The sequence below is a fragment of the Garra rufa genome, chromosome 5, assembly GCF_049309525.1.
Source record: "Garra rufa chromosome 5, GarRuf1.0, whole genome shotgun sequence".
Taxonomy (NCBI): domain Eukaryota; kingdom Metazoa; phylum Chordata; class Actinopteri; order Cypriniformes; family Cyprinidae; genus Garra; species Garra rufa.
This window is the reverse complement of record NC_133365.1, coordinates 23210305-23223982: the sequence shown is the minus strand read 5'-3', so window position 1 is coordinate 23223982 and position 13678 is coordinate 23210305. Positions and strand designations below refer to the sequence as shown.

The following is a 13678-nucleotide window of genomic DNA, read 5'->3' as shown; positions in this document are numbered from 1 at the left end:
CTGTTACAGGAAACTCATTTGTTGCTTACCAGAACCACCAGAACTATCTGTACATTGTACTATTGTACATTGTACATAGTACTATGTACATTGTACATTGTACTACATAGTACATTGTACATGTACTATGTACATTTGATCTCATATCACAGAAATATCTATGACCTCACTTCCGCACACCGTAATGGAAAATTGTAGACAAGGCAACTGTTTTTAAGGGTAAAATTACATTTATTAAAAGTTGATGCAGTGAAGTAAAACAACAACAACAACAACAAAAAAAAAAAAAAAAAAAAAAAACAGACTGGCATGTCATGGATGTATAAAAAGGAGAAATACTTGACAAAAGTATGAAATGTTAGTTTGTACATGTTACATATGTAATACTTGTGTAAAAAATATAGAACATAAATGGCGAAAGCCAATAATACAATTCAAAATATTTTTTTAATTAACAAACCAAATCATTATTTCTGTAGCTTTTCAGTTTCTGAACATTGCGTAAAACCCAAAATAGAAGTAACATTGTGTGGCTATCATTGCTTATTTGATTTTCAAACCCCAGCTGGTCTTCATCATCTCTAGAGTTGAGCGGTGCAGCTCCAAGTTTGCAATGTTGTTTGAATAGCAATGACCAAAAAAAAAAAAACAAAAAAAAAAAAAAAAACTCCAATCACAAGCAGGAGGTTTTGTTGTTTACATTTTGGAGTTTTGAATCACCACCAGTACAATCACCATAATTACACCAATCAGTCCAAACACCAGTGAAGCAATATTCAGGTTCTTTGCTATCCTGGAGGACTCTTGAGCTCTTCCAGCATCTCCAAGCGAATTTGCATTGTCTGCCTACAATAACAAGAATATTAATAAAAGTACAGGTTATTTTTGTGATTTAAAGAAAAAAAAAAAAAAAAAGTATTTCTAAGAGCTATAAATCAAATAAATTGTAAGCGACTTACTCTGCATGAGTAGATGATTGCTGCAATTCCAAGTGGCAAACAGCAACAAAAAGTGTTGAAGATGGACCAGGCAAGATAAGTTGGCTCATTCCTGCGGGAATCCATTTTTCCAAGCTCCATCGACTTTGTTTCCAAGCAGGTCAAGCTTCAGGTTCAGATTTAGTGTAGAGTGGGTTGAGGCACTGGTTTTATAGGGTGGGCTGTTGTCAGAGAAGAAAAAAGCCATCAGAAGGGAGGGTTCCAAAGAAGTTCTTTGTTTTTCTCATGGTACTTGCTTACCATATCAGGTTACTTATCAAGTTGTGCTTAGTATCCTAAAATGAGTCTAAAAACCATACAAATCAGGACTAAATCTCAAAGTTTTCAGTTGATAGTATACATTTATATATATTTATATAATGATAAAGTTCTAATAAAGTTCCATACTAACTAGTAATTAATTTTATAAACAACAGCTTATGCAAAGTGAAGTGAATCTGTGCATTTGTGCAACCATTACAATAGTGCAGCTGTTGTCGTTGTTTAAAGCGTGTTTATATACAGATATATTGCTCTATTTATGGGGAGAGTAAAAATATCTTCAGACTAGTTAGTATGGAATGTTATATGGACATTATATTAATATATAAATAAATATATAATAACAGCTGAAGACTTGAAGAATATTTAGTCCTGACTTTTACGGTTTGTAACTCTCATTTTAGGATACGCAGGGGTGTGGTGTGGGTAAAAATGGGAGTAAGGGGGTTGAGGTAAAATGTAAAAGCTGTACTGGATGTGTCTGGTCGTCTGTCTGATAGCTTTGTGGAAGGAACAGACCGGAAAGAAAATGACCTAATTGAAAATGATCCTATAAGAGAATTTCACACTTATATGACCATTTAGGATTAATTTCTACCCACATTTCCTTCAGTAAATGTAAACATATAGTTTGATATATATATATTTTTTACATTTTATGTTGGCTTTAGGCTTAATATACTATATATAATATGTATAATAAAAACATGTAAATAAAATAAGTATATTATGCCATGTAGGAAACGGCGTAAAAGCACCTATAGTAGTATGGTAAAGGGGTCTGTGTGTTTTGTTGTTGTTTCACAACTACTGTATGTTTAGTTTACTGATAGTGGGAAAGGAAGGAAGGAGAGGAAATTACAACATAAGTGCAAATAATTTGCTGCAAAAAAAGATACAAATATTAAACCCACCACCAATATACATTTTACAACTTTTTAAACTGGTATATTTTCAATGGCTTATGAAGAAACCATTTTGATCCTCATGCTCAAATGACTTATTTCAAACCATTTATGCTGAAACTTTGTAGAAAAAAGGTATTTACTTTAGTGGTGTCATGATCGGGGCTGTGGGTTTTCCCTCAGCCACCTGAGGTCGCTGTTTGCACTGCACTCTGATTCATCACGTCTGTTTTGTCATTACCACTGATTCACACACAGCTGTTCACTATCTGGACTCTGTATAAGAACACTCACTCTTCATTCCGTTTTCAGGTCTGCATTGTCTTGTCTCTAGTTATGTGTACTTTGTGTTCTTGGAAATCCCTGACCTTTGAGTTCTTGATTTTGTTTTGTAGTGTTTCAGTTTATGTTCAGTTTGTGCCGTGTTGGCCTTTTGGTTTTGTTTGTTTATTGTTTAATTAAAAACCCTTTCCCTGCACCTGGACCCAAACCCTTCCTTGTTCTCACGTGACAGAATGCAGCCAGCAAAGATGGGTCCAGCGGGGAGGAATTTTTTTTTCAAGGAGGCGGCGTCCCCCCGTTCTGTTCCCGAGACGGCGGGGATGTCCTTCGAGGCGGCGTCGGCCGCTCGTTTTGAATTTATCTATGCCTGCCTGGCTGAGATGGACGCTTGTAGGGCCGAGACTGCGCGGATGCGTCCCTGCTTTGCGTTGGGGGCGGAGAGGCTCTTCCGTGGGGAGACGGCAGTGTCCGTTAACTCCGTTCCTGACGCACAGGTGATCACGCCCTCTGTTCCTGACACGGCGGTGTCTGCTCTCTCTGTTCCTGACACGGCGGTGTCTGCTGTCTCTGTGCCTGACGCGGCGGTGACCGCTCTCTCTGTTCCGGACGCGGCGGTGACCGCTCTCTCTGCTCCGGACGCGGCGGTGACCGCTCTCTCTGCTCCTGACGCGGAGGTGACCGCTCTCTCTGCTCCGGACGCGGCGGTGACCGCTCTCTCGGTTCCGGACGCGGCGGTGACCGCTCTCTCTGCTCCGGACGCGGCGGTGACCGCTCTCTCTGTTCCGGACGCGGCGGTGACCGCTCTCTCTGTTCCGGACGCGGCGGTGACCGCTCTCTCTGTTCCGGACGCGGCGGTGACCGCTCTCTCTGTTCCGGACGCGGCGGTGACCGCTCTCTCTGCTCCTGACGCGGAGGTGACCGCTCTCTCTGCTCCGGACGCGGCGGTGACCGCTCTCTCTGCTCCTGACGCGGCGTTGACCGCTCTCTCTGCTCCTGACGCGGCGTTGACCGCTCTCTCTGCTCCTGACGCGGCGTTGACCGCTCTCTCTGCTCCTGACGCGGCGTTGACCGCTCTCTCTGCTCCGGACGCGGCGGTGACCGCTCTCTCTGCTCCTGACGCGGCGTTGACCGCTCTCTCTGCTCCGGACGCGGCGGTGACCGCTCTCTCTGCTCCTGACGCGGCGTTGACCGCTCTCTCTGCTCCTGACGCGGCGGTGAACGCTATCTCCGTGCCTGACGCGGCGGCGTCCGCTATTGGGCCTGACGCGCCGTTACACGGGCCTGGCCCGCCATCCCTCCCCCTGACTTGCCTTCCTCCGTGCCTCCTCCCTCCAGACTTGGGGAACGTCTGGGAGCCGTTCCGTGGGGAGGGGGTACTGTCATGATCTGGGCTGTGGGGCTTCCCTCAGCCACCTGAGGTCGCTGTTTTCCCTTCCCTCCACTGCACTTCCCCTAATTGTACACTCATGTCCTGTCATTAGCACTGATTACACTCACTCCTGCTCACAATTATCTTGTCTATAAGAACTCTCATTTCCCACTACTCCTTCTGGCTGCATTGTCTTATGTCTTGGTGTTCCTGATGTTCTTGATCTTGTTCCTGGTTTTGTTATTTTGTATTTCAGTTTATGTTCAGTTTGTGCCGTGTTGGCCTTTTGGTTTTGTTTGTTTATTGTTTAATTAAAAACCCTTTCCCTGCACCTGGACCCAAACCCTTCCTTGTTCTCACGTGACAAGTGGCTTAACAGATTACTTGCTTCGGTCTGACTGGCTGTATTTCTGTTTCTAGTCTTTAATGATACTTTTGACACTAGATCAGTGGTTCACAACTTTTTGTCCTTGAAGTCCCCATCTGATTATGCAAATGTAATTGTAATGTAATAGGTATTAAATACAACCCATACAGTCAAACGTCTCAGGTTACGTATGTAACCCTAGTTCCCTGAGGGAACGAGACGCCGCGTCAGGAACGCTATGGGGAACGGCATTGGCGGGCAGCACTCTGAATCATGTCTACAACCAATGAACGACGGGAGTGATGTCACAGGCGCGGTGACGTCATCGACCAGGAAGTATAAAGCACGTGCGTTTGACGCCCGCGGCAGCTCTTTAGGAATGAAGCGAGCGCCGCAGGGTGCTGGAATTATGGTCCGAGATGCGGCGTCTCGTTCCCTCAGGGAACTAGGGTTACATACGTAACCTGAGACGTTCCCTTCCGGAAACTCGAGCCGCGTCAGGAACGCTATGGGGAACGAGACTACCAACGCCCCCATAATTTCCAAGCCCTGCGCAGTGTCTGCTCAACCAGGGTGGAAAAGAGAGAGCCCTTGTCTAGCATTCTGCGGACAAGAAGGCCCTGTAGTCCTCGGCCCTCGGGCACACGAGGAATGGTAGTCTTCCTCTGTCTGGTCGCCAGCCAGAACGAGAGGTACTCCTTGGCCCTCAGGCACACGAGGAGTCTTAGTCCTTTGTCTGGGAGTAGCCAGAACAAGAGGGACCGCAATGACCACTGTCTAGCATTCGGCGGACAGATGGTGTAAGGTAGTCCTCGGTCCGCAGACCCACGAGGACAGCGCACTCGACCTCAAGAGTGCCCCTCGGCCCGCAGGCACACGAGGAGAAGGTAGTCCTTTGTCTGGGGTTCAGCCAGAACAAGAGGGACCCAAGGCTCGGCCTGGAGCTCCGCCAGGACGCGAGGGAATAAGCCATTGTCTAGCATTACACGGACAAGAGGGCACTGCAATCCCCGGGCCTCGGGCTCACGGGGAAGACAGTAGGGGCCTCTGCCTGGTAGCCAGCCAGCGCAGGAGGCACTCCTCGGCCCTCAGGCAGACGAGGAGTCTTAGTCCTTGGTCTGGGAAAGGCCAGAACCAGAGGGACCGAAATACACTCGGTCTGGTAGCTTCTTGCGCCAGAACACGAGGGGAATTAAGCCATTGTCTAGCCTTCTGCGGACAAGAGGGCTGTATGGTTCTCGGCCCTCAGGCACACGAGAACAAGTGAACCTCTGCCTGGTTCGCCAGCCAGTGCAAGAGGCACCCCTCGGCCCTCAGGCTCACGAGGAGTCTTAGTCCTTTGTCTGGGGTTCCGCCAGAACAAGAGGGACTGAAAGAGCTCGGTCTGGTAACAGCACTAGAGCGCGAGAGTAAGAGCTTTTGTCTAGTTTTCCACGGACAAAAGGTTGAGGATGCAGATCTCTTTGTGGCGAAAGTGACTTCTCTTCTTTCCGTAGAAAGAATGCGCCTTGAGAAGTCTCCTCCTGGCTAGGGAGGTGGCTGACTCTCTGGACCTAGTCTCGCTAAGTCGAGAGGACAGCGGAGCCTGGAGCGGCTCTGAGGTCGAGTTCGTAATACCTGACAAACGTCAGGGGTGAGGACCAACCCGCAGCATTGCAGATGTCCTGGATGGGGACACCTGCTGTCAGAGCTTTCGAGGCAGATAGACCTCGAGTGGAGTGAGCCTTGAGTCCCAAGGGAGATGGGAGACCAGAGGACTCGTAAGCAGTAGAAATGGCATCGATGATCCATCTACTAATAGTAGGCTTTGCAGCCGGGCCCCCCCTCTTTGGGGGGCCGTAACAGACTAACAGTTGCTCTGTTCTACGCCACATGGCAGCTCTGTGGACGTAGGCGTCTAAGGCTCTGACTGGGCACATGCAGTTCAACTTCCTGTGACTCGGCTCCACGAATGGAGGAGGATAAAACGCTTGTAGCGTTACGGGCTGTGGCGCTAGGGAGGGGACCTTCGGGACGTACCCGACTCTAGGGTAAAGAAAGGCCTTGGCCATCCCTGGAGCAAACTCTAAATGAGAAGGGGCCACCAAAAGGGCCTGCAGGTCCCCAACTCTTTTAAGAGAGGTGAGTGCAAACAGAAGCGCTGTCTTAATGGTAAGCATGCGATCTGTAATCTCCTCTATGGGCTCAAATGGAGGTTTACATAGAGCTTCTAGCACCACAGCTAGGTCCCACGTAGGAACCCTCGGTTTCACTCGAGGCCTCAACCTGAGTGCACCGCGGAGGAAACGAATGACCAAGGGATCTCTGCCCACTGAGAGGCCACCTTGAGGGGCGTGGTAGGCACTTATAGCCGCCACGTAAACCTTCAGGGTGGAGTGAGCTAGCCCTGCGGAAAGGCGAGATTGTAGGAACTCCAGTACTGTACCAACCGGGCAGTTAACTGGGTCTAAGTGGCGCTCGCGGCACCATCTCACAAACAAGTTCCACTTAAGGCCATACAGTTTCCTCGTAGAGGGAGCTCTGGATTGGAGAAGGGTCTCAACAACCTCAGGGGCCACACCCATAACCTCCACTTCTCTGGGTGGGGGTGGCAAATTGCGCCCCCAGCCTGAGATAGGAGGTCCCTCCTGACGGGAATCTCCTATGGAGAGCCGTCGAGGAGAGATATTAGGTCCGAGAACCACACTCGGGCCGGCCAGTACGGGGCTACTAGTAACAGCCGTACTTGAAACCGGCGGACCCTTTCCAGAACTCCCGGGAGCAGAGCGATCGGGGGAAAAGCGTACAGACGAAGCCTCGGCCACGTCTGTACCATGGCATCCAGCCCCAGTGGAGCTGGAGGAACTAGAGAGTACCAGAGGGGACATTGCGATGTCTCTCGAGTCACGAAAAGGTCCACCTGTGCCTGGCCAAACACTCTCCAGATCTGTTTCACCACCTCTGGGTGAAGCATCCATTCCCCGGGCCTCGGCCCCTGCCTCGACAGGACGTCTGCTCCCACATTCAGATGTCCAGGAATATGGACTGCTCTCAGGGAGAGGAGTTTTCCTTGAGACCAAAGGAGTATCCGGTACGCCAGCTTGGGTCAACAAGGGGCGTGAGCGGAGTCCTCCTTGATGGTTTATGTAGTAAACCACCGCAGTGCTGTCTGTACGGACCAGCACATGACGGTTTCTTAGGTCTGGGAGAAAACTCTTCAGAGCCTGGAATACGGCCAGCATCTCTAGGCGATTTATGTGCCAGGAGAGATGGTGATCGCTCCACAGGCCTTGGGCTGAGCGGCCACTCATGACCGCCCCCCATCCGGTGAGGGACGCATCTGTTGCTAGCGAGACGCGGCGACAGGGAGCCCCCAATACCGGACCCTGAGAGAGGAACCAGGGTTTCTTCCACATGGCCAAGGCACGTAGGCAGCGCCGCGTGACCTTGATCTTGCGGAACGGGTTTCCCCTCGGGGAGAACCCCCTGGTCCTGAGCCACCACTGTAGTGGCTTCATGTGCAGCAGTCCAAAAGGTATTACGTTGGAAGCGGCTGCCATAAGACCTAACAGTACTTGGAACTGTTTGACAGTGAGTGACTGGCCTAGCTTGACCGCATTTACTGCAGTAATTATGGAATCGATCCGAGCAGGAGACATTCGTGCCTGCATCGTGGTCGAATCCCACACCACGCCTAAGTAGGTGGTCCTCTGTAATGGAGAGAGCACACTCTTCTTGGCGTTGAGTCTCAACCCCAACTTTTGCATGTGAGCGAAAACAGCACCTTGATGTTGAACCACTAACTGCTCCGAACTGGCTAGGATAAGCCAGTCGTCTCTGTAGTTGAGTATGCGGATGCCCTGGAGTCGCAGTGGAGCCAGCGCAGCATCCACACACTTCGTGAAAGTTCGGGGTGAGAGAGCTAGGCCGAAAGGAAGTACTCTGTATTGGTAAGCTTCGCCCCTGAAAGCGAACCTGAGAAACTTCCTGTGTTGAAGAAGGATGGAGACGTGAAAATATGCGTCTTTTAGATCTATCGTGACAAACCAGTCCTTGGACCTGATTTGTGACACGACCTGCTTGACTGTGAGCATTCTGAACTTCAGTTTTCTGACTGAGCGGTTTAGAAGCCTGAGATCTAAGATGGGCCGAAGCCCCCCATCCTTCTTCGGAACAATGAAGTACCGGCTGTAGAACCCGGATTCCCTGTCTTGAGGAGGGACCACCTCGATGGCCTCCTTCCTCAGAAGAGTTTCTACTTCCTGTTCCATTACCAGACCCTGCTCGGGGCTTACTAAAGTTGGAAATACCCCGCTGAAAGGTGGCGGCTTGGCGCCGAACTGAATAGCGTAACCTTTCTCTACAGTACGCAGGACCCACATAGAAACATTTGGCAGTAGTTTCCACGCTGCCAGAAAGTTTACTAAGGGAACCAGCCTCTCGAGACTGGTGTCTGGATTCATTCGAGGAACTAATTCGGAGACCTGTAACAGCGAGCTGGCAGGAAGCTCCTGAACTAGCTCCTCTGAAGACCCTCGCAGGGGTTGCGAACTCTCCAGGGCCGCTACATTTCCGGGCGGAACAGCTAGAGAATGGTGTTCGCGGGAGATTGCCGCGCCCTGTAACACTGGCAGGGTTAGCTGACAGATCTCCTGAGGGCCCCGAGGGGGTTTGAAGCCCGCACCCTTGGGTACGGTGCAAACCCCCTCGAGAGGGGCTGCCCTCAACGACCCTGAGCCACAACCGTCAGGGCTGCTTGGTCGAGGACCTCCTCGATTGGAGGACGACCCTCAGGTCGGGCATCTTCTTCGAGGAAGCCCCCGACTTAGAGCGTTGCTTTCCGGGTCCTCTAGGCTTAGCCGGAGGAGCACGGGCGGCAACGCTCTGTTTCTGCGCCTCTCTATGGGAGCTCGTGCACGGCTGAGGCTGTTCCCGTCCAGCAGCCTCAGAGGAGAACACGCGGCGAGGAAGGAACGTCCTGAACGCCGCCGCCTGCTTGCGGGCCTCCTGGTGCCTGGCGACAACTGTGTCGACCGAGGCACCGAAGAGGCCAGATGGTTGCAGGGGGGTGTCCAGGAGCGAGACCCTGTCCTTCTCTTTTACTTCGGACAGGGTCAGCCAGAGATGCCTCTCCGCGGCCACCAGGGCTGCCATAGACCGCCCCACAGCGCGGGCGGTCTCCTTGGTGGCGCGGAGAGCGAGATCTGCAGTTCTTCACATCTCTGTAATATTGACTTCCTCGCCGTCGCTGAACTCCTTCAGCAGGTCAGCCTGGTACGCTTGGAGAATTGCCATGGTGTGAAGGCATGTACCGGCTTGACCTGCTGCCGTGTAAGCCTTGCCCATCAAGCCAGATGTAACTTTAAGCGGCTTTGTGGGCAAGGACTGAGCCTTCAAGGATGACGCCGAGCCGGGTGACAGATAGCCCGCAAGCGTCTGTTCAACATGTGGCATCGTCCTGTAGCCGCCCTCCTCCGTACCCCCCACATTACCATAATTTTCAGCGGGGGAGAAAAGGCGGAAGGAGTACGGCTTTTCCCACGATCTCGTTAGCTCTTTATGGAGATTGGGGAAGAAGGGAAGGCTCCGTTTATGAGGTGCTGACTTGGTCCGCAGTAAGCGATCATCTAGTCGGCTTCTCTGCGGCTCATGGTATTCTTCCGCGGGCCAAGAGATGTTTAATTTGGCTACCGCGTTTGTCAGCACCTCAACGAGCTCCTCATAGTGGGGCGACCGTGGTGGCGGTTGTGGTTCTTCCAGGCTCTCCATCTCAACCTCCTCTGAGGAAGATAGGAGAAACTCTGGAGCCTCCTCCCGGGGGGAAGAAACCGCAGTGCGGGCTTCCGCATCCAGGAGGAGGTCGCTTGACCCACTGAGTGAGGGCGGAGATAGGGGGTTACCCGTCTCCAATCCCTCCAGCAGATCGAGCTGCGAGCCCCACGAGTGCAGCCGCCGCTCCGCCTCGACGGAAGCGGGGCCAGACCCGCGGGGAACGCTGGTGAAAGCCCCCTCCGCAAAGAGGGCTTTCCGGGAGCGAAGCACCCGCACCGGAAGGCGTTCACAGTGCGGACAGCCTGCCTTTTCGAGGGCTGACTGTGCGTGCTCCGCTCCCAAGCAGACCACGCATAGGCTGTGTGTATCCCCACCAACAATATAACGTTTGCAGGGAGGGACACACCGCCTATGCGGGCGCTTCACCGCCACCAAACTCTCTTTTTTTGCAGGCTGTAATGAAGCATTGCTCAAATAAAAGTGTACCAAACTGGGCACGAAAAACAGCAATGACTTCGAGGACAGACAGACACAGAGCGCTCTCGCTGAATGACAAAAGCTGCCGCGGGCGTCAAACGTGCTTTATACTTCCTGGTCGATGACGTCACCGCGCCTGTGACGTCACTCCCATCGTTCATTGGTTGTAGACATGATTCAGAGTGCTGCCCGCCAATGGCGTTCCCCATAGCGTTCCTGACGCGGCTCGAGTTCCCGGAAGGGAACCAAAATGTATTCAGGCACCTTCAACATTTCTCACATTATCACAGTTTATTTGCTGTACTTTAGAAAATGGTAATAAAATATGACAAGAACTCAAGAGTTAAACTGTGTCAGAACAAATTCATCTTGATAATCACAAATTAACTACAGTCAAACCTGAATATATTCAGACACCTTCAAACTTTCTCACATTATCACAGTTTATTCATTATAGTTTAGAAAATGGTAATAAATATGACTAGAACTCAAGAGTTAAACTGTGACAGAACAAATTCATCTGGATAATGTCAGATAACTTTGATAGAAAGGTATGTAACAAAACATGGTTAGGTCAAAGTGTCAAACCAAATTTTTTTGGTCTCAATTTTGAGAAGTCAAGACAAGACAAGAAGACAAAATAAGACTTTTTGGGTATAATATGTCACGGTTTACTTTATTTTGCTATCTTTACCTAAATAAATAAACTACAGTGTTCTGCACCCACTAGTGAAAAAAATTATAAAAAATGTATCTGGTGTCTGAATAATTTTTGGTTTGGCTGTAAGTGTAATTAAACATTAAATATAATTCAAATTTAAATAAAAGATAAACTAATTGCATTTTGTTGAATTATTATAATTCAATGTCATTGTATTGTTTTCATTTAATTGTAACGCAGGACTCTGGGAAGCGTGTAAGATCCAGATGCGAGCTTTATTAAACACAGCGTAGTAAAGACAGGCAGGGTCGAACAACAGCAAACAGGAACACGTAGGCAAGACAAAAAGCATAATCCAGTAAACAGGCAGAACGTCAAAAATCCAGTGAGTAGTCCGAAAAGTAACAAATAAACAATGCAATGAAACAAGGCAAAACTATGGCAAGAAAACAGAACAAAACAATGGCAAAAATAACTGTGACTATGAACAAAACCGTAGGAAAAACAAGGCAATGAAACAAGAGAAAACACTTAGTAGAATCCGCACAGCAAAACAATACTTCGCGAAGCCTGTTTGGTTTAGGCCCTGCTTAAATGGCCACCAAACAGGAAGTTACCAACGAGGCAGCAGAGGGAGCAGCAACAGTCAGTTCATGGGTAAGGGCTCCCTCTGCTGGCTTGGCATCACATTAATAATATTTAGCTCCCTCTTATTTATACAAAAATGTTCTCTTACCTAAAGCAGAATAACTTAGATCAGGTTACTTTTTTTGTGAAATCTGGCATTCCCACACTTGGACCTTTAATAAACACTAATAAACAGGGAACAGTTCAGAATGGAGGGTGAATTCTCTGGGAAATGTTTTGAAACTAACAGTTCAAAGGCAGACTAGTTGTAAATGATGTGAATCTCCCCTTCCACCACATCCAAAAGGTCCTCTGTTGGATTGAGGTCTGGTGACTGTAGAGGCCATTACAGTGTAGTGAACTCTTCGTCACGTTCAAGAAAATAATTTGAAATGATTTGAGCTTTGTGACATGATGGCATGTTATCCTGCTAGAAGCATCACAAGATGGTACATTGTAGTCATGAAAGGATGGGTGGAATTAGTAAATCGAACCATTGATACAAGGTAGGCAGGATGGATCCATGCTTTTATTTTGTCCATGACCCTATCAGTCCGAATGTCACAGCATAAATCAAGACTCAGGCAATCTTTCAACAAAAACTTCTGTTTCCCAGCTTTGGTGAGCCTGTACAAATTCTAGCCTTAGTTTCCTGTTTTTAGCTGACAGGAGTGGCATGCAGTGTGGTCTGCTGCTGCTGTAGCCTGTCTGCTTCAAGGTTTGACGTGTTGAGCATTCAGAGATGCTCTTCTGCATACCTTGGTTGTAACGAGTGGTTATTTGAGTTACTGTTGCCTGTTCTCCTCTGACCTTTGGCATCAGTAAGGCACAGAATACAGACCATTCTTTGTAAGAGCTAGAGATGGTTGTGCATGAAAATCCAAGCAGATCTGCAGTTTCTGAAATACTTAGACCAGCCCGTTTGGCACCAACAACCATGTTGCATTGAAAGTCACTTAAATTACCTTTTTTCGCTATTCTGATGCTCAGTTTGAAGTTCAGCAGATTGTCTTGACTATGTCTACATGCCTAAATGTATTATGTTTAGATTAGATTTTTACGTTACTGAGTTGAACAGGTAAGAAAGTGTCCGGTGAGTGTATTTTATATGTAATAATGGGCTGTGCCCCTCCAGGAGGGGGCACAACAACCTTACCTTTAAATCCCACAAAAGCTCACCCTCAATGAAAGACTGACACAAAAAGAGCTGTTAATAAATAAATAATAAGCAACATTCTCCACTCCACTTTTTCAGTGCAGTCGATTAGAATAGTAGTTGTTCTTGTTTATTGTGATATGTTTGACATGTTGATGTCCCAGCTTCCAGCACTTTTGATTACATTTGGGAAGAGTGAAAGAAAAGTGTGTTAAACCATTGGGAGCGAGCTTTTATAACAGAGGGATGTAATGAAACTATGACAGTAGCAGAAATGTCAAAAACAGAATATTTCCCCTTTGCATTTTAGAAAGACATTTGAGAACATTTTAAAATATCTTGCATTTTACCACTGGTGACCTTGTAAAATTTAATTATGGAACATACAGAAAAATAGTTGATTTTGCTGATTTTGTATGTTTGCCCACTAACAAAGAAATTATTAGTCTATATTTTTAAAAAAAGTTATAAATTGATTTGCATTTTAATGAGTGAAATAAGTATTTGACCCCTTCGCAAAACATGATTAAGCAAAACCCTTGCTGGCAATCACAGAGGTCAGACATTCCTTGTAGTTGGCCACCAAGTTTGCACACATCTCAGGAGGGATTTTGTCCCACTCCTCAGTGCAGATCCTCTCCAAGTCATTAGGGTTTCAAGGCTGACGTTTGGCAACTCAGACCTTCCTCACCAGACCCAGCTCCCTCCACAGATTTTCTGTAAGAATAAGTATTAATGTGCTTCTTCTTGAGCCACTCCGTTGTTGTCTTGGCTGTGTTTTGGGTCATTGTCATGCTGGAATACCCTTCCACGATCCATTTTTA

At 48.3% G+C, this 13678-nt stretch overlaps 1 protein-coding gene across 1 annotated transcript; it reads right to left on the bottom strand.

Moving 5' to 3' along the window:
• Window positions 1-223: 223 nt before the first annotated feature.
• On the bottom strand, window positions 224-1126 carry LOC141335851 (interferon-induced transmembrane protein 2-like). The gene is made up of 2 exons (XM_073841407.1): window positions 960-1126; window positions 224-846 (listed from the first exon to the last, which is right to left on the bottom strand). The coding sequence occupies exons 1-2, from the start codon at window positions 1077-1079 to the stop codon at window positions 697-699; spliced, it is 270 nt and encodes an 89-aa protein (XP_073697508.1). The 5' UTR covers window positions 1080-1126; the 3' UTR covers window positions 224-696.
• Window positions 1127-13678: the final 12552 nt, after the last annotated feature.